General features: G+C 42.8%; 1 protein-coding gene across 2 annotated transcripts; it reads left to right on the plus strand.

Moving 5' to 3' along the window:
* The first annotated feature begins 2222 nt into the window (after positions 1–2222).
* Positions 2223–20976, plus strand: cd9r (CD9 molecule related). Of its 2 annotated transcripts, none has more exons than XM_033645121.2 (9): positions 2223–2364; positions 2583–2688; positions 4547–4652; positions 4775–4872; positions 10568–10642; positions 10755–10859; positions 12894–12989; positions 13181–13264; positions 16319–20976. In XM_033645121.2, exons 2-9 carry the CDS (start codon positions 2623–2625, stop codon positions 16547–16549), a joined length of 861 nt encoding a protein of 286 aa, XP_033501012.1. In that variant the 5' UTR covers positions 2223–2364; positions 2583–2622; the 3' UTR covers positions 16550–20976. The 2 variants fall into 2 exon arrangements, with proteins under 2 accessions (XP_033501012.1, XP_033501013.1); XM_033645122.2 differs by having other exon boundaries at positions 19648–20976.
* Positions 20977–20998: the final 22 nt, after the last annotated feature.

Raw genomic sequence — 20998 nt, forward strand, 5'->3', positions numbered from 1 at the left:
ATCTGCTGAAAAAACAGGTTTTGAGCCAATGACCCAGCGTCAGTGTGAAGTGTCAGGACATCACTAATTACAGGAGACCCCCCCCCCCCCCCCCCCCCCCCCACTGTGGAGACCCAACAACTGGCCGACGACCTGAATGTGTTTATCTGCAGGTTTAATGACCCCATCTTCACACCCCTCACCCGCTCTGATTCAGACATCACATCCACGCCCAACTCAGCCAGCTCACTGTCCCAGCCTCTACCTGTCAGTGGATCACACACAACTTCCTGACAGACCTGGAGCTGAACAGGCTCTAAACTATGGAGATGACAGTGGACTTCAGGATGAGCCCTCCATCACTGCCCCCCTCACAATGCTGAACAACACTGTGATGTGGAATCCTGTAGGTAAAGTGGACGTCCAACATCGACACCATCAGAAAAAAGGCCCAGCAGAGTACTTCCTGTGCCTGCTCAGGAAGTTCAGCCTCCCTTAGGAGCTGCAGAGTATTTTAGAAACTGCAGATCTACTGGGATTTTCACACACAACCATCTCTAGGGTTTACAGAGGATGGTCCCAAAAAGAGAAAATATCCAGTGAGCCAAAATGCCTTGTTGATGCCAGAGGTCAGAGGAGAATGGCCAGACTGGTTCAAGATGATAGAAAGGCAACAGGAAGTCAAATAACCACTGGTTCCAACCAAGGTCTGCAGAAGACCATCTCTGAAGCAACAACACCTTGTCCAACCTTGAAGCAGATGGGCTACAGCAGCAGAAGACCACACCAGGTGCCACTCCTGTCAGCTAACAACAGGAAACTGAGGCTACAGTTCACACAGGCTCACCAAAACTGGACAATAGAAGATTGGAAAAACGTTGCCTGGTCTGATGAGTCTGGATTTCTGCTGCCACATTCAGATGGTAGGGTCAGAATTTGGTGTAAACAACATGGAAGCATGGATCCATCCTGCCTTGTATCAACGGTTCAGGCTGCTGCTGGTGGTGTAATGGTGTGGGGGAGATTTTCTTAGTACCAACTGAGCATGGTTTAAACACCACAGCCTACCTGAGTATTGTTGCTGAGCGTGTCCATCCCTTTATGACCACAGTGTGCCCATCTTCTGATGGCTACTTCCAGCAGGATAACGCACCATGTCACAAAGCTCACATCATCTCAAACATGACAATGAGTTCACTGTACTCCAATGGCCTCCACAGTCACCAGATCTCAGTCCAACAGAGCACCTTTGGGATGTGGTGGAACGGGAGATTCTCATCATGGATGTGCAGCCGACAAATCTGCAGCAACTGTGTGATGTCATCATGTCAGTATGGACCAAAATCTCTGAGGAATGTTTCCAGCACCTTGTTGAATCTATGACACCAAGAATTAAGGCAGCTCTGAAGGCAGAAGGGGTCCAGTGAGTGTATATAGTGATATATATATTAAAAACAAAGAGCACTGTTAAGATGTTTAAACATATTACCAGCTGCTCTATACTAAAAGATTAAACAATTGTGTTTGTGTCAGTTGAAAGGGATTTTTTTAAGCAAGCCCCCAGGCATTTTCACATTATCTGTTCTGGCCCCTGTTCAAAAACAGTCTGGACGCCCCTGATACAAACCAACAAACAAAACCAGGAGTACAGACTTTGTACAAAGGTACTGCCTCAGAGATACAACCAGAGCTAGAGAACGTTGTTGTCTGCTTTACAAGGGTGCAATGCATCCTGTTGAATTGTGTATGTAGTTAATGTGTGTTTGTGTGAGTGTGTGTGTGTGCGGTGTAGCCTACACATGAGTGAGGTAAGAAGAGGGGGAGGGAGGGATAGCACATCACACTTCCTGTCCTTTGTTTCCTTTCTTTGTTTTCAGCCCAAGTTTCACATTTGCCAAATCAAAACTGTTCAGTGCTCTTTTAATATATTTCCTGCATGATAAATCTGTTCACTTAAAACTATTGGCTCCAGTGTGGGCCCCTGTTTGGCCCCATGTTTATTTATGAGTTCCTGTGATTTTTATTTCAACTCAAATCAGGTAGAATAATAAAAAAAAAGCCCGGACTAATCTCCAAAGCTGGTCCGTTTCCTGCTATCCACCTCATAAATAACTCATCCTTTATCATTCTTAACTCTCATTTCCTTAGGTTTCTTTATGACTCTATGTTCTGTGGCCTCTTCGCTTCTGCGCGCCGCCGCCTGCTCATTGGTCCCATCTCGTGTCTGTCACAGCTCTCAGCCAATGGAATGACAGAGAGCGGTCAGAGAGGCGGGGCATGACGCATGTCTGGACTGTATAACCAGCAGCTCAATGTGAAATCTGTGGATGTTTCACCACTGAAACTGCACGAGGACACAGAGCGCGAGAGCCTTTGATCAACCAGGTATTTATGTAGCTTGTGGTTAATGTCTGTAGCTCGGCTGCAATATGAATTAAGTGCGCCATTAAGATTTTTTAACGCGTTACTAACTGCTTAATACGACATTTACATGTCAAATAAAACCTTTACAGGTTTGAGTATGTGTGAAGTTTTGATGTCGCGTGCCGCAGACGGTCTACACAAATGATGATGTCATTTGTTTATTGTGTACACATTTACAGACCTCGCAAACACACGCAGCACAACAACTCGGGGATCATCATGGCACTGGATGGATGTGGCCTCTTCTGCAAATACACCCTCGTTATCTTCAACATCATCTTTGCGGTAAGTGTCAAAAGTGAAACTGCTCAATCTGGGGGAAAAACACGCAGTTTATTCAAATTCAAATATAGGCTATAGGAAAGTTTTTCTAAGATATGAGAGGAAAAGCCAAATAGTTTATTTATAGGCAGTAGTGTAAAGTAAGAAAGTAATAATACTCTGTTACAGGAGGCTACTGAAGTATTTTTTGAAGTATCTGTACTTTATTTGAGTTCTTTTTAAATTATTAATATTTTATTGAACTTTTTTTTGCTTTTTTCTAATATAAACAGTTTCACCAAGTGTAAATAAATCAAATACATGCACATACACAAGTCATGCACATACACTACTCTGATCTACAAACAGATGTGCAACAGAGCACCAGGCACATGGCATCTTGATTCACAACTGAAAGAGACTTGTTCATATGATGCAACTTTTGCCAGCTCTGTGATCCATCCCTTAAAGATTGCTCAACTGGTTTCCTCCACTTCCTCATTATAATATTTTCCCACCATTATACTGGTGTGGGACGCCATTATGGGGTCACTGAACACACAGCCTCTGGCAGAACTCAAAGTTAGTCCGGGTCATGTTTTTTATTATATTCATATATGACACTTCCAGAGAAGGTGAAGAAGCATCCCTTCACATGTGCTTTATTTGAGTATTTATATTTGTCAACTTTCACCTTTACTGCACTGCAAAATGTCTTAGTTACTTATTATAAAATAGGGAAGGAAGTAAGGGAGGAGGGAGGGAAGGACAAACTGGGTTTTGTTCTTTAAATCCTTTAAACTGTGGAAAAAGGCTTCCTCATCCCGTCAAGTGTAATGTACGCTCCATGTTTAAGGTGTGCATTAAGATATCTGCACTTTATAAAGTAAATAAATAAAGTTAACCCAGGTCTTTCAGGTATTTTGTCCACCCCTGACTGCATTTATTAAAAAACCCCGAATACTTTCAATTTTAGACAATTTAAAGCCTTATATTAAAAAAACTTGAAACACTTTGAGACTTTTTAAGGACCTGTAGACACCCTGTGCTTAAGTACAGTAAATATTAAATATTTATTAATTTATATTGAAGACTTTTACTCAAGTAATATTCTAATAAATGACTTTAACTTCTGCTGAAGACATTTTTTGGCAAGAGATCGTTAATTAAACCTGAGCGTGGCTGTCATCCATCTCTCCTCTGTTTGTAGGTCAGACTAGGAGTTGTCTTGTCGTTTCAGTTGGCGCCTGTTAGGTTTCATTTCTGCTGAATACCAGCTCTGGCTGCGACCCAACAGCATGAAGGAAACAGAACGAAAGATGGCACCTATTTACACACTCCTCATTTTAACCTGCTCCTTTGTGCTGTTGGTGCACTGTCTTGTCGCACTGTGTTTGTCTGTGTATTCTGGTTTGACATGTGTTTACCTAGCTGTCTGCACTGGTCTCACTCTGGACTTTTTTCTCTCTTTTTTTTTTTAAAGATATTTTTTTGGGCATTTTTTGCCTTTAATGGACAGGACAGTTAAGTGTGAAAGGGGGAGAGAGAGAGGGAGAGACATGCAGCAAAGGGCCACAGACTGGACTCGAACCCAGGCCGCTGCGGCAACAGCCTTGTACATGGGGCGCCTGCTCTACCACTAAGCCACCGACGCCCCGTGGACTTTGTTCTCTGATAGATTATTTTGTGGGTCGGCTACATGCCACCTGTTTTCTTACACAATATAAGTAAAGGTTCATCCTCACGTATTCGCTGAAAATATCACATCTGACTCAACTGTGTAGGAAGTTACCAATTTGAAGATGTGAAACCAGGTAATGAGAAATGTTGTTGGTCTGCACATTGAGCTGTGGTGTTATTCTTTCTTTCTGTGGTCTGGCAGGTGGTGGGGTTTGTCTTCCTGGGCCTCGGCTTGTGGCTGAGGTTCAGCGACAGCACCCGACCCATCTTCGAAGTGCAGGAACTCAACTCAAGTGCATTTGTCATGAGTCAGTACATGCTACAAAACATTTGTGTCATTTCTCTAAAATAAATGCATAAAGATCTTTTGCTGCTGAAACATTTTCACTCACAGATCTGTTTGTGTCTCTTTTGGTTTTTAATGTATCAGTTGTGACGATACTGATAGCTCTGGGCGCAGTGATGCTGATTGTCGTGGTGTTCGGAGACTACGGCGCCTGCAACGAGAAGAGATGTGCTCTGCAAGTGGTAAGGCATCCTCACACAGTAACTTCCTTGTAAATATTTTTTTTCCTGCTGTGTGATTACAACAGCCAGCCTTGCACAATGGACGCACTGTCACTTGCAGTGAAGTGTACAGCTAACTCTGGGTTTATCTGGAAAATCTTTGATTTGAGGAAAGCTGATATTTCTACCTCAGAATAAGTTTCACAATGTCTGGAAATAAAGTGTGCCAGCACTCTCTCAGTTCTGTGGTCACAGAGTTACTGTGAAGGCAGCGTGTCTTCCTGCACGCTTGCAATGCCACACATGTGGTATCAAAGAGGCTTACAAAAGTTTCTCTGCACAAGAGCCAAATAACTTCAGTTCCCCAAACTAGCATCGATAGGAGGCCTCACATAATAATAAAGACACTGCTGTGCTCACCCTGCCTCCTCATCAACAGACAGACACGCGAAGGTGACGTGGGTGAGTTACGCAGATGTGATGTTTCAGAACAGCTCAACAGTCTGAAACATCAAACCTGACTGAAAGCAGAACAACAGTATGAACCAATGTGTCTATTTTTGTCTTTTAAGATCAAGAACCAGGAAAAAACAACAACATGAAACTATCAGGAGCTGCGCCTCATCAAAATAAATCAAAACCTATATGACTGGACCATGTGGGAATTTAATTTGAAAGGACAGACACAGGAAGCGGCAGCAGTCAGACAGGAGTCAGGTTACAAACCAATCACAGTCGACAGATATCTTTCCCTTCTTCTGTAAATATTCAGTCTGATAAATACGGAAAGGTTGATCATGTTAGTGCAGGGCTACCCAGAGCTTTACACCTGTCCCACAGACGATAGGCCGACACTCTTATAAACAGCTCTTGGAAGAAGATCAGCTCTGCACGGCCCCTAATTTCCAGGGCTGGTACCTGCGGTTATTCCACAGGCTAGTTAATAACATGTCAGGCAGGAAATCCAAAGTGTGGGATCATTTTGAGAAGGTGAAGGACGAACCCAAGGTGATATGTAAACTCATCTTCATTGGTCGACTACAAACATGACGTATCATCTGAAACATGGGAGTAGCTACATGCCCATTAGCCACTTAGCACAATCATTACTGCTTTGCCAACAGCGTCATTAACAGGCGTGAGCATGTAGTGTGCATGGCAGTCCACGGCGATGTAGCGCACAGATGATGATCACTGCTCTGTGCTGCAGGCCACGCACATCTCTCCCACTGCCAGGGAGGCAAAAGCAAACACTGCCAACCAATTAGCAAACACACTGCTGAGGGAATGTGGCCATATGCAGCCAGACCACCTCTGAATGTGGTCTGAACGATTAGATCTCAAGACACATTGAGGACGCTTTTGATGCCATCACACTGCTACTTAGAGCCGTCCATTTGTGATCCCACCACTCAAGATGCATGTAAACATACCAGGTGTAAAAATGGGCCAATCTTACACACAACAGACACAAGTTCATTGAGTTAACAGGTCTTAAATAAAGTTTTATGGATCTTTTTCCAACCAGATTATGACTTTTTCAAAGGATCAGAAAGTAGACCATAAGTAATTGAGGTGGGGCTGTTTTACTGGTGCTTTCACACCTGCCCTGTTTGGCAGGTTCAATTGAACTCAAGTTCATCTGCTTCCTAAGTGCAGCTCGTTTTGGGCAGATGTGAGCAAAGCAATCGCACTCTGTCGTGCACCAAAACAACGGGACCGAGACTTTCTTGAAGAGGTGGTCAGTATAGTCCACGATGAGCAGCGCTAAAATCAACCTGCGTAGTTGTCCCTCCATTGTGACATTAGAAAGTGTCACATTTATCTTGCAAGTGTACTCTTCTTCAACGTTTGCTTTACTTCCTGGATTTTTCCCACATGGAAATTCTGACTAATCAAGAGCAGCTTTCTCACACAAGGTATTTGATCTGGTCCGCTTGTAAATGCTGCTGTGAGAACACGAACCAACTCTAGGCAATTATACAACTTTGTGACAAAATGAGTCCCTGATTCAGACCAAAGCAAGACAACTCTAGGTCTGAAAGCAGCCTAAAAGACTGGTGAAGTGCTTTCTGCCAGTTCTCCATTCAAGGCCAAGTGTTAAGAATTATCTAACAGATAAGACCAACTACACATCTGAACTCACATTTCTGTACTTTCCAGGGACCTTTTTGTTCTTTGTAGTTGTGCTGAGATCACTTGTTCGCTTTTGCAGCTTATATTAATATGAACTTAACTGTAAATAAGTCACTCCCTAAGGTTCAGTGCTTATGCTTTTCAAGTGCAAATGGTCAAAGTAATATGAAGGAGCTTTGAGTCTTAGTGTCTGTTGTCTCTTGGTACCACTGTATCTCTTCAATTTCTGCTTAAATGATTTAATTACTGTGCTTCAATATCATCTAACGTCACTTCCTGAAACCTGCTGACATAGATTAGACTAGACAAGATTCGTAAACACAGAATATCGAAACTGTTCTTGATTTCATGGTGTTGTTGTGAAACCCCCACAGCACACCGGCTATAAACTGATGGATGTGAGGGAGGGACGGGTAATGTAAAAAGATCCTGAAGTTACTCACAGCTCTGTCTCGGGTGAGCTCTCTGGATCTTTGTCTCCATTTGTCACTCATTTCCTGTCATTGTGGTTATAATTAACGATCAAGCTATGGGGTTAAAATATGCTGCAAAATCAAACACGCACAAATGAGCTAAAATATCTACAATCTCCTCCTCAGTCTTTTCCCTTTGATTTCCTGTTTAGCGGTAATTTCCAGTTTTATCTCATGGCCTGATCCCACTGTGTGTCCTTGTATGAAAGTTCAGCGCATTCCTAAACTGTTACATAGCACAGCGGCGGGAGACTGAGCTGGTTTGTGTGCTGTCAGAAGAAACAAGCTCTGACCCATTTGCAACATAGAAATGTAACACAGCAAGGACATTTGAACAGCAACAAAAAGGTCCAGTGTGTAAGATTTTGGCGCATTAGACTGCAACCAGCTGAAACTTCTCCCTGTTAGAATTCCTTCAGTGTTCATTGTTCAGGAGGTTTTAACCTGAAGCTGAATTATCCTCAGATCAGAAGCAACTCAGATAAAAAGCTTTTATGGAGGAAGAAGATCACTGAGGCCCCTTTGATTGAGGAAACAGCTTCTTAGAGTCATTTATGTTCTTCGGATTGATGCTGCAACTGTTGTAGCTGGGTCTCTTTACGGAAACAGGTCAACAAACATGGTAAAACTTGTCGTGAATTTACTTGAAGGAGCATTGTGTAGGATTTTGTGGCATCTAGCAGTGAGGGCTGCAGATTGCAACCAGCTCAAACTCCTGGTTAGGATTCCTTCAGTGTTCAATGTTCAGGAGGTGCAAGAGCCACAAAAATGTCTGATATGAAATACCATGCAGGTTCTGCGATTATTTAAGTTTGCTCAACTGTTTCTGCATACTTTGAATAGTGTATAGTAGTGGATTATGCTATGGTTATGTTTATATTTACTTATGTGTTAGAAAACAGGCATAAGTTATTTACGGCAGGTATGGTGCCATAAAACAGTTAAGTGTCCATAACAAAAGGAGATTGTTGACAACATTGTTGTTGGTTTGGATCGTAATAAGTTTTTGACCATTTTATGCAGTGGTAAAGTTTATAATAACGCGTAATATGGTGAGAAAATTTGTAGACTTTGGTAGGGGACCATACGAGATGTTATTCAGTCAGGACCACTTTAGTCAAAGAAAACTTTATTTCCATTTGCAGTACTACATATGGTGGCATGGCTCTGTTCTGGGGCCTCTCTGCCTTTCCTAGGCCTACGCAGAACACCTAAGACGGAAGACACCTTCCATGCACCTACATGGAAAGTAAAGGCAGGGAGAGCACACCTGTCTGCCCTTCCATACGCCTACATGGAAAGTAAAGGCAGGGAGAGCACACCTGTCTGCCCTTCCATGCGCCTACATGGAAAGTAAAGGCAGGGAGAGCACACCTGTCTGCCCTTCCATGCGCCTACATGGAAAGTAAAGGCAGAGAGAGCACACCTCTGCCCGTCCATGTGCCTACATGGAAAGCCTAAGGCAGAAAGAGCAGAAGCAAAGACCCCCGCCCAGGAAGAGAACAGAGCAGCATCAATGACAAACAGAAATGACATTGATAAGTCAGACACAGCATGAAAAGGAGGAGCTGGGGTGGAGGTGGGTTGCAAAGCGGCTTGCAGAGGAAGTAGCAACAGTAGGCAGGCCAGAGCAGTTTAAATAAGGCACCCTGAATGAGATTTGCCAATTGGTTGCATAGAAAGGAATCATGTGATCTATCAGCTGACTCCCTTTCATCAATCAGCTGCTCCATCAGTTGATTGGGCTGCTTGAGATCAGCTGATGTAGCTGGGATATGAGCTGAGCTTGACATCGTGTTCTGCCTGAAATACTGCTATGCTCAATTTCTGGAAGGACTATGCCTGCATTTTTGAATTTTTTTTTTTTTTTAAATTCTCAATAAACTTGGTTGAACTTTGTTCAATCAAGGAACTTTGGTGTGTTGAAACGGCCACTACAGGAGATTTTTTTACTTAATTACTATACTAATTATCCAGACGTCTCTTCCTCAAAAAACAAACAGACCTGATGATTTAAACCAGTAAAAACACTGAAAAAAACAGTTTCACTTTACAAATCAGCGTTTCTCTAATGCACATTAAAAATCAGTGTTCGGCTCATTGCAGAGGGCCTGCTGACTACTGAGGCCGACACAAAAATGCAAATGGCCCTATCTAGAGCCAGTGTTTGGTTTGTCCATTCTGGGCTACAGTAGAAACATGGCATAGAAACAACATGGTGATTTCCATAATCAAGGAACTGCTCCCTATGTAGATATACATGCCTTGTTTTAAGATACTGACAACAGTTGGTGATCATAAACTAAACATAATTATTACATTTGTTTACAAGTCTACAATACAAGTCTGGACTGATGGTCGAAGGCAGTTTATACCGTTTCCAATTAACTCGATCGACTAACGTAAGAGCTGAACAGAAATTAAACAGACAACAAAACAATGCATTAAACTTAGCTTAGAAAGTTAGCAATTATACCAAAACATACAATTATCAGACAGTTAGCAACAATTTAATACAGATAATACCTTGTTGCCCTCTCGACTGACACTAAAGTCCGTTAAACTCTCCCCGTTCATTCTTGTTACTTCTTTATTTTCTATCCTACTATCAATCAATCAATTTTATTTATAAAGCCCAATATCACAAATCACAATTTGCCTCACAGGGCTTTACAGCATACAACATCCCTCTGTCCTTATGACCCTCGCAGCGGATAAGGAAAAACTCCCCCAAAAAAAACCTTTAACGGGGAAAAAAAACGGTAGAATGAACGGTACTAATGTTACTACACTGTTTACCTTTGTCAGTTTCTGTCTGCAACCTCTTTGTGTTCAGTCTCTCCAAAATAAAAGCACTTCCTGGTTACCAGGACATAACGAAATAGGAGCAACATAGCTATGTAATGTAACATAGCTTTCTTCCTACAGGTTTAAATAAAAACATATAAGGATACATTAGCATATCTGTGTTTTGATGCCCATCATGCATATTAGATGGAAAAAATGTTTTGAGTTTTGTTGTTTATTTGTTCCTTTGTAATTATCAGTTTTTTAACCTGTACCTTTAAGATGTTATAATTAGGGTTATTTACCTCTTCTTCTTTCAGTTTTCGGCCCTTCTGTCCATTCTAGCGTTAACTGAAGTTGTTGTTGGAGTGCTCGCCTACTCCAACAGGGATAAGGTAAGAAAGGAACACAAAAATAGGATAAAAAAATAGTCAAAAATAAAATAATTAATCTCTAAATATACTTAAATTATCATCATGATATTGTGCTTTGATTTTTATTATTAAGTTTGGCTTGACGATGGCCGAGTTCTACACCAGTCTGTACACTCTGTATGTGACCAGTGGAGGAGACCCATTCATTGGTGCCGCTCTCACATTCTTTCACAACACGGTAAGAGCAAACTATTTCCTTGTTTCCAATTTTATAAAATCCACAGTTTGACTTAATGTGTTGTTAAGTTTGTTTTTTCAACTTGTGTACCAAAGTTTTAGTGATATGGAACTCTGAGGTGTTCAATATTAAATTACAAAAAAGACTATATATCTGTATCTATCTATACTAACTATAAAACAAAATCATATGAATATTGTGTTAAAATGTGTGTTAGTGTCAAACTGCAGTTCCTCTAATGGCCACTTGAGGCCATCTTCAAAAGCGAGTCAATCCCCATAGACCCCCATGTTAAAATGGCCAAATTTACAGCAGTAATGAACATGTTTACAGTGTAGCACACAAACAGTTTTGGTCATGTAAACGGTCAGGGTGGGTTGGTCATATAATTTACCAATTATATAATACTCTTGTCCAAATATGGTTGCTTCTGGCATCAAAAATCCAAGATGACGACAGTCAAAAAGCCAAACTTAAGGCCTCCGTGGAGAGGCAGGATAATGGCGCGACATTCCCACCTTGATCAAAACTGCAACCCTTTTTACGCAGAGATCACTCTATAGAGCCGTTATAAAATGGTTCTTGATGCTGCCTTTGCATTTTTACACAGAACCAAACACCAAGTGTGTGATTTTAGAAAGCAAGTCTGCATCCCTGAAGCCAAAGAGGCGTGTTGTGTAACACAACAGCATCTGCTTCTGGTGTGACACATAACATACATGTCGGCAGCATCTTCTAAACAATACCAATGGTGATAACACTAATTTACCACCCCTGTAATATGGCGGCTAAGCTAGCCCTTTCCTCCAAGGTGCTCCTGGAGCTCAACGTCCCCCCAGTTTGCAGAAATGTTCTGCTGCTGCTTCTTTTTTTGTTTTGTTTTTGAGTCAGCTGCTCGATAGTTGATTCAGAGTAACTCTGATATCGTTGTTGCTCTAGCTAACAGGTGCCAACTGTCCACATCTGGTAGCAGTTGCTGATCTTAGTCATTTAAAATGCAGGGGCTGTGTAACAAGTGACAACGTGAAAGTGAAAAGTGACATTATGAAACAAAAAGTGGCATGAATACTTGGAAAAAGTAGTAGTAGTAAAATAACACCTGTTGTAAAATAAGGGTGAAGTTCTACAAAACGAATCAAAACCTCTGCAAAAATAAGAATGATAAAATAACAGAGTCCAAAAACCTGAGGTAGCATTTTAGCCCTCTCTGTTATCTTGTCTCAAAGTCAATGGGTTTTTGGTTAGATGAAAAAAGGTCTGTGGTTAAACCAAGCTGAAGAGACTTTCACGGTTTGTTCTACGCCAAAAAAATGTGAACAAAGCTTTTACGTGTCTTAAAAAGACGTTTGCTAACAAGTGGCTCAATGAGACTACAGAACGTCATCATGCGGAAGGCGGCTTTACAACCTTGTAATGTTGAATGCAACTGTGGTGTAGTTCATTAATAGCCCAACATTAGTTTTGTAGTTCTGGTTGCTGCATTTAGGCCTCAAAAATCCTAAAAGTGGCGTTTACTTGTGAAGACTATCTTTCTGAACAAAAGTAACATAAATGTTTGTTGCTTATTCTCTGCAATAATTTACATATGGTAGACACTTCTTTAACATGTTAGAGCTCCTCATTCATTCATTTTCCGTAATCCACTTATCCTGTTAGAGGTCATGGGGGGCTGGAGCCTATCCCAGCTGACATTGGGTGAGAGGCAGGGTTCACCATGGACAGGTCAACAGACTGTCACAGGGCTGACACATAGAGACAAACAACCATTCACACCTACGGGCAATTTAGAATCACCAGTTAACCTGCATGTCTTTGGACTGTGGGAGGAAGCTGGAGCACCTGGAGAAAACCCACGCTGACACGGGGAGAACATGCAAACTCCACACAGAAGGGCTCCCCCACCCCGGGATTGAACCAGCAACCCTCATGCTGTGAGGCTGTGTGCCCTCACTTTAGAGCTCCATATTGATGAAATAAAGTAAAGCATTAAATATGATGTGTAATTAATCTTCCCTTCATCTCTCTCCTCTGTAGCTTCACTGCTGTGGACTGACTGGAGTCAAGATGGTTGAGGTGGTTCAGAAGACCTGTCCTGAACCAGCAGGGTTCATTGAGCACTTCAAAATGGACGTAAGTTAGTGCCAAGAAATGAAGCTGGAATATATGTGAAGTGTTCTTAGTACACTAGTATAATGTATAGTGACTGAATAAATGAGCCCTTCTTGTTCCCACTACTGGAAACTGAACAGCTGTGCTCTGTAGACTGTGGGTCAGCTATACTACAGAGGGCACTAACAGTTTCTCCTTGGTTTTGCCCACAGAGCTGTCCTGTGACCATCGCAACGGTCTTAGACAGCAAAGCGTCACTGGTGATGGGCCTCTTTGTTGGAACTGGAGCTCTTCTGGTAAGGAAATGTGTTGCGTGTCTATACTTGGATGCCATAAATGAAGTTAAGGTTTTCGGTGAAATAGGCTGATGAGCAAAAAAAAAAAAAAAAAAAAAAGATTATTTACCAAACAAAAACATTAATTTGCATTTTGATTTTTTTTGCTGTTTGGCCTTTAGAATCATGTGTTTAAATCAAGAATCACTCAGTGCAGTTCATCGTCAAGTGCAACAGAACATCGATGAGAGCAGAGATGTACCTAAGATGCTACTGAACTGTGAAGGGACACCAAATCAGAGGCCAGATGCAGATCATTTGCCTTGTTGTGCTTGGATTGGCTGATTCTACATTCAAACGTTTCACATCAAGACCTTTGCACACTGAGACAGATTTTTCATATGCACAGAAACCGTGCACCCTGACCCAGATGCGTTACATTTTTGGATTTGTTGCGAAAATTTGCAGCATGAAACAAAATGAAAAGACACATGTCCTCACTCTCTTCTCTACATCTGAGTTACCTCCCTGGTTGTCGGTGCTCTCTCCCCGTCTTGCACTTGGCACCGCAGCTGAAGGGTCTGAGCTGTCCTCCCTCTCTGTCTCCACACCGTCGCTCCTTCTGTCTCTCTCTCTCTGTGTGCGGTCCACGTCCTCCTCTAACCTGTTGAAAGCAGGCTATCTGAGTTATATAAGGAAATGGTGCGACTCGTTCCCTCCTCTTGTTGTGGATGTGTACCGCCGCCACATTTTTTGAACTTTGAAGGTTGCTGAAAAAATGTAACCTGTTTTGAAAAATTTGACACACGAAGGTTTCTGAGTCAGTGTGCAAACGTGATTGACACAACATGAGGTCGTAGAATCTTTAGACATGTGACAATGTCGGACGAGGTCTGTACCATATTTCATGTAATCCACAGGCTAAATTAGTGACCATGGTGAACACTGTCCCTGCTTAAAGCACTGTTGTCTCAAAGGAATACTTCACCTGCACAATGACCATTGGTATATAAATTACTCATTGTGTGTGTGTGTGTGTTACCTTGGATCTGTGAAGAAAACTTTTCTTGCCACCACTGTGAACGGAAAATCCAAAAAATGTGAACAGCAGCAAAACTATACCAAAACATCCAACATTACAAACTATCACAACTCATTAAGGAAAGTACTCAAGTAAGCAAATACAAGTTGTGAAGAAGACCTCGTTTTTTATACCAGGTGAGGTGCTCAAAGTCCAAATATGCTGTGTCATCAAGGTCTTCTTGAATCACTCTTAGTCTGGTCCCTCCCCTGGGACCACTTTGCCTTGGGAGACCCTATTAGAGGCACAGCTTCCAGGTTCACAGGGACATGCAAACCCCTCCACCATGTTACGGTGCCGATTCTTGGAGGAGCAGGAACCAGTGGATTGCCCCCTCCGGCTTGGAAGAGAGTCACTGCCTCAAGCGAGGGAGTTTAATTATCTTGTTCACAAGTGATGGTAGAATGGAGTGTGAGATGGAACGGCTGGACCGTTGGGGATAAAAGGGAGCTGAGCCCGTAGGCTATTGGTCCACCTACGTCCCAACCCTCACCTATGGTCATGAGCTCTGGAAAGAAGGAGATCGTGGATACAACCGGCTGAAATGAGTTTCCTCCGTGGGGTGACTGGGCTCAGCCTTACCCCCAGTTTCCACCAGATGCATGTTGGTTGCGTCTGCACTCCGGCATGGCAGCAGAGCTGATAGGATTCAATTCTAGTCAATGTGTGTGTTTCCACCGGCTGTGGCTGTGCTGCGTTCCGGCTCCATCTCAGCTGCGGCACTTCGGAGCCCTCCGCAACAGATATGCAGGACTTCTATTTTTGCCAGACGCCGGAGCACAACACAGCAATTCAGCACAGAGCAGATCGTGCGGGGCAGGAAGTTGTGCACAGAAACAAAATAAAACATCCCGTTAATTTTCAAAATAAAATACACAGTGTCCACGGCAGATCATATTTCCCTGCACTACACCTTGAAAACGTCATAATGGGTGGAGGCAGCCCTGAAGTCAACAGGTCAGAGGTTTTCAGACGTCATTTCACCCCGTTGACACCATGGACGAGGAGATGTTAATCATGGAGGTGCACTGAGATGTCTTCCGGCGGAGCTGCAGCGCTCCGCACAGCAAACGCAGCCGGTGGGTGTTGACGGACGGCGGAGCACGCAGCGGATAACCAGCGCTGCCATTCCGCAACGGACACGCATCCAGTGGAATTCCGGCGTTAGAGATAGGGTAAGGAGCTTGGATATCTGGAGGGAGCTCGGAGTAGAGCCGCTGCTCCTTTAGGGGTCAGTTGAGGTGGTTCGAGCATCTGATCAGGATGCCTCCTGGGCGCCTCCTGTTAGAGGTGTTTTGGGCATGTCCCATAGGTTGGAGAATCCGGGGCAGACCCAGAACACACTGGAGGGATTACATATCTCATCTGGCCTGGGAATGCCTTGGGGTCTTGGAAGTTTTGCTGTTGTTGAAAGTTGACCCCGATTACTGCAGTTCTTGAAGAATGTTTTTTTTTTTGGATTCTCTGTTCACCGTGGAGGCATGCGAGAAAAACAAATTCAAGGTAACACACAGAGAGTAATTGATAAACAAATGGTCATTTTGTGGGTAAGGTACTCCTCAAAGTTCAGTCTCACATAGCTGCTGATGTAGCTGTAGACTGTTAGTGTTGTTATAAATGAAAGCACATTCCCAGCCACCCTCACCACAACCCTTCCTGTTCATTGTGCCTTGAAAATGATCATCCCCAAAAACCCAAACAATTAGCCTTATTTAAACTGTACTGTGGACATTAATCTATACTGCATACAACACAGTTCACAATGTTAAACTATCCAACATCCAATGAGTATCAAAAACAGCTCAGTTGGGTTTCTTGCAAACAGACAAGCCTTATTTTGTCTTTTGCTTTTGTTGTTGATGAAGTTAAGAACCGTGTCCTAATCACTCTGCACCCCCCCCCCCCCCCCCCCCCCCCCCCCTTCTCTCAATCAACACTCCTCCCCCTATCTTGCTTTAATTTTATTTCATTCTCCCCGGCTTTGGTTCCTAAAGTTCATAGCTCTGATTTGCAGCACAACTCTGAGCAAAAAGATCCATCAGGCCACCTCATCATCTCAGTACATCATCCTGACTCACTCCACTCCGAACCTGGCCAATCCTCAACCATCTCAGGTTGACGGATTTGTCTCCACCTCCTACCCCTACCCCTACCCCTACCCCAACCAGGACCCGGTCGTCTTCACCCCTCTCCCTGTGGCCAACATCCCTGTGGCTCAGTCTTAGTGCACTCCTGCTGGTTTTCACTCTCACTTTCATGCTGCTCTTGATTTTATTCCACGACGCACTGTCATTTAGTTTTTATCCATTCTCTTCACATGCTGAACATGTTCAGCTCTTAGCTGCATGGTCACTGCAGCGTGTCTTCAACTCCCTTTAAAAAGGAAAAATCCACCCTAAAAACCTACAGTGCTATCACAACAGCACTATATCTACTGGAGCCATTGTTTTTGGTGTAATTACATATATTCACACAGATTTTCGGCCAAATGCTGATGTTCCATGACTTTCCAAGCACAGCTACAGTGGGGGAAATGACCACAGACACATTTTAATCAGAGAGCAATTACTTCTTATTAAGCTAATCATTTTTGCACATATTTGTAACAACTTCTCCTCCATTAGCTGGAAAGCAATGTTTGTTTTTGATCTCCCACCTGTGAAGAAAGCAGCTTTTTTGCAGCCTAATTTATTTTAATATGTAAAGAAATACTTCACCCTCAAATGACCATTTGTGTATCAATTACCCACCCTGTGTTTTGTCAAATTTGTGAAGAGGATTGGTTTCTTGCATGCTTCCTGTGAACGAATAATCAAAACATTGTGTCCAAATATCCATTTACAAACTCCGAAAACTCATGTAGCATAATCGAAGTCTCATTTATCCAGTCGTATGCTCAGTGCTCCCCAAACAGACGGAGCTTTCTGACCGGAAACTGCGCTAAAAGTTTAATTCATCTATGCTCTCGTCTCAGCCAGACTCCATTGACAAAACAGTAATTTTACACAGCTGAACACAGGAGCTGCTGATCAACCACCGCCTTGATCAGTTAGTTTGTTTGTGTTATTGTGTGACTTTGGTAAATTTCAAATAACACCAAAGTCACACAATAACACAAACAAACCAACTGAAAGAGGCAGCAGTAGACCAGCAGCTCTTGTGTTCAGTGATGAACAAATACAGTTTTTGTCAATGGACTCGGCTATGAAGAGAGCACTTTCAGGTCAGTCCCTTGACAAAAAGAGCTGTCTGCTTGGGAAATACTGAGCATAGACTGTAAAAATGTAGTCTCGCTCACCAGACCTTTTTCAAGAAAAGAAAGGTCTGGCTGGGCCGACTTTCACTTTAAGATTGGAGAAAAAAACGCCCCGGCTGCTTGTATTTCTTTCAACCAATCACAATCGTTCTTGGTAGTGCCACAGCAACGGTGCGCTTGCAAAAATATTGCCGGGGGGAAACAGGTTTTGGTGTAACACGCCCACAAAAATATCGCCTACAGGACGCGAACCATGGCAGAAAAATGGCTACATCCCCGCAAAATCAAACACCGCAAAAGTTAGTAAAGGACGTGTTGAAAACGGTTGAAAACTGCTACACAACCGGAGGTAGTAGGGCGGGACTTCAGCGGGTGGCTCATTCCACCCAATGAGAGGCTGATCTTTGCAGCAAACTTCCGCCCACTAAGACTAGTAAAAATGAGACCTGGATCATACTGCACAAGTCGTGTGACAGTTTCAAACAGATGTTTTGATATAGTTTTGCTGTTGTGAAAATGTGGACCCCTTTGACTTCAATTCCATCAAGAGTATTCAGTTTTTGGATTCTTCTTTCACAGTGGAGTAAGGTTGCAACAGTGTGAGAATGGTGTGAGAATTTTTCAGTATGAGTCTCAGAAAATATTATGGTTTCTAAATATCATATTACTGTAATTGAAACCTGACACAAAATTTTTTAATGTAATTGTGTGTGAAAAGCCTCCCTTTTCAAAATAACTAAAGGTGAGATTCTCAGTCCTCTTGCATTTTTTCAATACTGTAGATAAGCCAATGTATACTATATGGTAATTGTCAAATTTCATACTACTGTATACAGTGGAATTTGTATACCCCTGCAACCCTATCATGCCGGCATTCAAATTCAACGTAACATGAGGTGTTAGTGAAGATTCTCAGTCATCCAGGTCATGGAAATCATAAGTGCTGTATCGTAGGCAGCTGGACTTACCTGAGATTCTTCAAGACATTTCGCCGCTCATCCAAGAGGCTTCTTCAGTTCTAATGACGCCGCACCAGAGGCGTGAAATGTCCTCAAGAAACTCAAGCAAGTCCAGTTGCCTATGATATAGGACTTATAGATAACATGAGGTGATTCATTGATATACAAATCGTCATTTGGAGGGCGGCATGGTAATGCAGTAGCCTGGAAATCCAGACCCAAATCTAGAAAGATTTAGGGTCTGGCCATGAGTAATGCAAATGGCCCAACTCGAGGGGCGGCACCAAGCATGCATTTGTAAATATCACTGCACGCAATTGGATAACACTATGACCAATCAGAACAATACACGGGGTGACGTATCCAGAGCTACCAGCGGGGCTAACTGGTAGATTAGACTCTTGCTGTATCCGGTCGGCAAAACAGCAAAAACGTCCTTCTTGCAAAGGAAAGATTGGAGCGCCGTCTTCTGTTCCTCTTTTAGAGAAAAAGCCAAGTCTAACTCGTTCACTGTAGCGGCCAAAGCCGTTTCAAACAGCTGGTGTTCATCCGTAGCCATCTCGCAGCCAGTTTACTGACTGATTCCGTACTTCGTCGTTGCAGAGCTGTCGTCATCTGTTTAGCTCGCCTCTGGCCCGCCTATATCAGATACACCGATGTGATTGGTGCCGCTCAGTTTCATGGGCATAGGTAATGAGCGTCATTACTGATCGCCAGAGTGACTTGCTGAGCAAATTCAAATTGTGCTCTCACGAGAACTCTGGATTTCCAGGGTAGTAATGCAGTGCAAATAAATGAATGGTCATTTGGAGGGTGAAGTATTCCTTAAATCTGTATATCTACAGTTAAAGAATTCATATTCAGGGTTGGATTTTTCCTTCAACTTGTTCCTCATTAACCATTTTGCCTTTTTAGTTCCACACGAGTTTCTTTGTGTAGCTGCATGCAAATTGGTAGCGTGGGCTGGTATCTGTCTCACACTAACTCATCCTGTGGCTGGTTTGATCTTGGAGGTGATGAAGGAGCAGAAAGCACGTTGGTCACCACACCGCTCTTTGTTGCATCTCTGCACTTTACTTCCCCTCCTCCCTCTGTGTCTGCACGACAGATTGTTGCCCTGGTCTGCGCCAGTATCCTCCTGAAACAGACCAAGAGAGAGCAGCGGGAGACGACTGCGTACTATTCCGCCGTGTACTAACAAGAGAACCCCGGTTTCAACCCTTAACCTCCCCCGACTCATCAATGGAGACCATCGCTGGAATTCAAACTCAACCAGTGAATAAATGTGTACGGATTTCTCTCTCTATGTGAGCTACTGATCCCACCGACTTTAGAGCTGAGCTAGACCCAAAACATCACACTGTGATTATAATTTCATTCATTGTGAGCAGGAAAAATACCTGCTTTGTTCAGAGCTGCTGACAACCATCAATATTTGATTTTATATTTTTAAATAACCACGCAGTAACTCTTGGTGAAATGGATGTTGCTTATAATTAGCTATCATTCATCGAGCTGGAAACTGTCACCGCTCGACAGCAGGCGCGTCGCAGCCTGACAGGCCTCTACATCATTGCATACGATAAGTAATCTGAAGATTAAAACACATCCGTTTGATACCAGACTCATCAGGATGAGAGTGAGAGACTTTTTGTTTAAACTTCTACACGTCTGTTACACATTTCAGCGGTTCTGTTAATAAGCACCATAATGACACTGCTGCTGATGTGTCGTGCCTTTGTCTGTTGAGTTAAAGACTCACTGAGCCATCAGCAAATATCTCTGTTTGTGTTAGAAATGTGTGTATAAATGCACAAGGGATCATTTTCTTTCAAATCTACTTCAAGTGTTCATTTCAGGCTACGCTAAGCGATAGGGTTTACCACTTGAAACAGTAGCATCGTCACACCAGCTATTTAGGATGTCAGGACAGTTAGCTTCACTTTCTTGACATTTCTCTTTAATTTTTTAGAGGTGTAATGATATATTAGTACAAGTAATGTATCTGTTACTGTAACTTTGCATTCCTTTTTATTTTTTTATTCATGATTATACGTCCAGAGGACATTCTTGGGTGTGACAGAAATATTCTGCAGGCTCTCCACAGGCAGCAGGTACTGTTTGAAGCTGTTAAACTGACTGTACAAACATTGCCAAGTGGCATGCTTCAGAGCTGTGACTCATTAAAGTGCTGCCTTCCTGTTAATGCTGGTTTGACACAAAAGGGAAACACATTGCCATTAACGGTCATTTCTGTTAAACGTTTTCATTCCCTCATGTTCCTGCCAAAAGCTTGTGACCAAATAGTTGTATGATAAATCCTCTGTTTAGAGAGGATTGCATGTTTTCTTTCTCTGTACCTTGTAGTACTAACTGTTGCATTGCACTGTATTGTTTTTAAATAAATATTTTATGGAGGGTTTCTCCCTGTTCTTCACAGAGACTTGTGTACTTGTTAT

The sequence above is a fragment of the Epinephelus lanceolatus genome, chromosome 18, assembly GCF_041903045.1.
Source record: "Epinephelus lanceolatus isolate andai-2023 chromosome 18, ASM4190304v1, whole genome shotgun sequence".
Lineage (NCBI taxonomy): Eukaryota > Metazoa > Chordata > Actinopteri > Perciformes > Serranidae > Epinephelus > Epinephelus lanceolatus.

Bases quoted from the DNA above. Each gene is read 5' to 3' on its own strand.
- cd9r (XM_033645121.2), top strand. From the start codon at position 2,623: ATGGCACTGGATGGATGTGGCCTCTTCTGCAAATACACCCTCGTTATC. The intron at 4,653-4,774 runs GTCAGTACATGC...TTAATGTATCAG, and splicing joins CTCAAGTGCATTTGTCATGA to TTGTGACGATACTGATAGCT. The intron at 12,990-13,180 runs GTAAGTTAGTGC...TTTTGCCCACAG, and splicing joins TTGAGCACTTCAAAATGGAC to AGCTGTCCTGTGACCATCGC.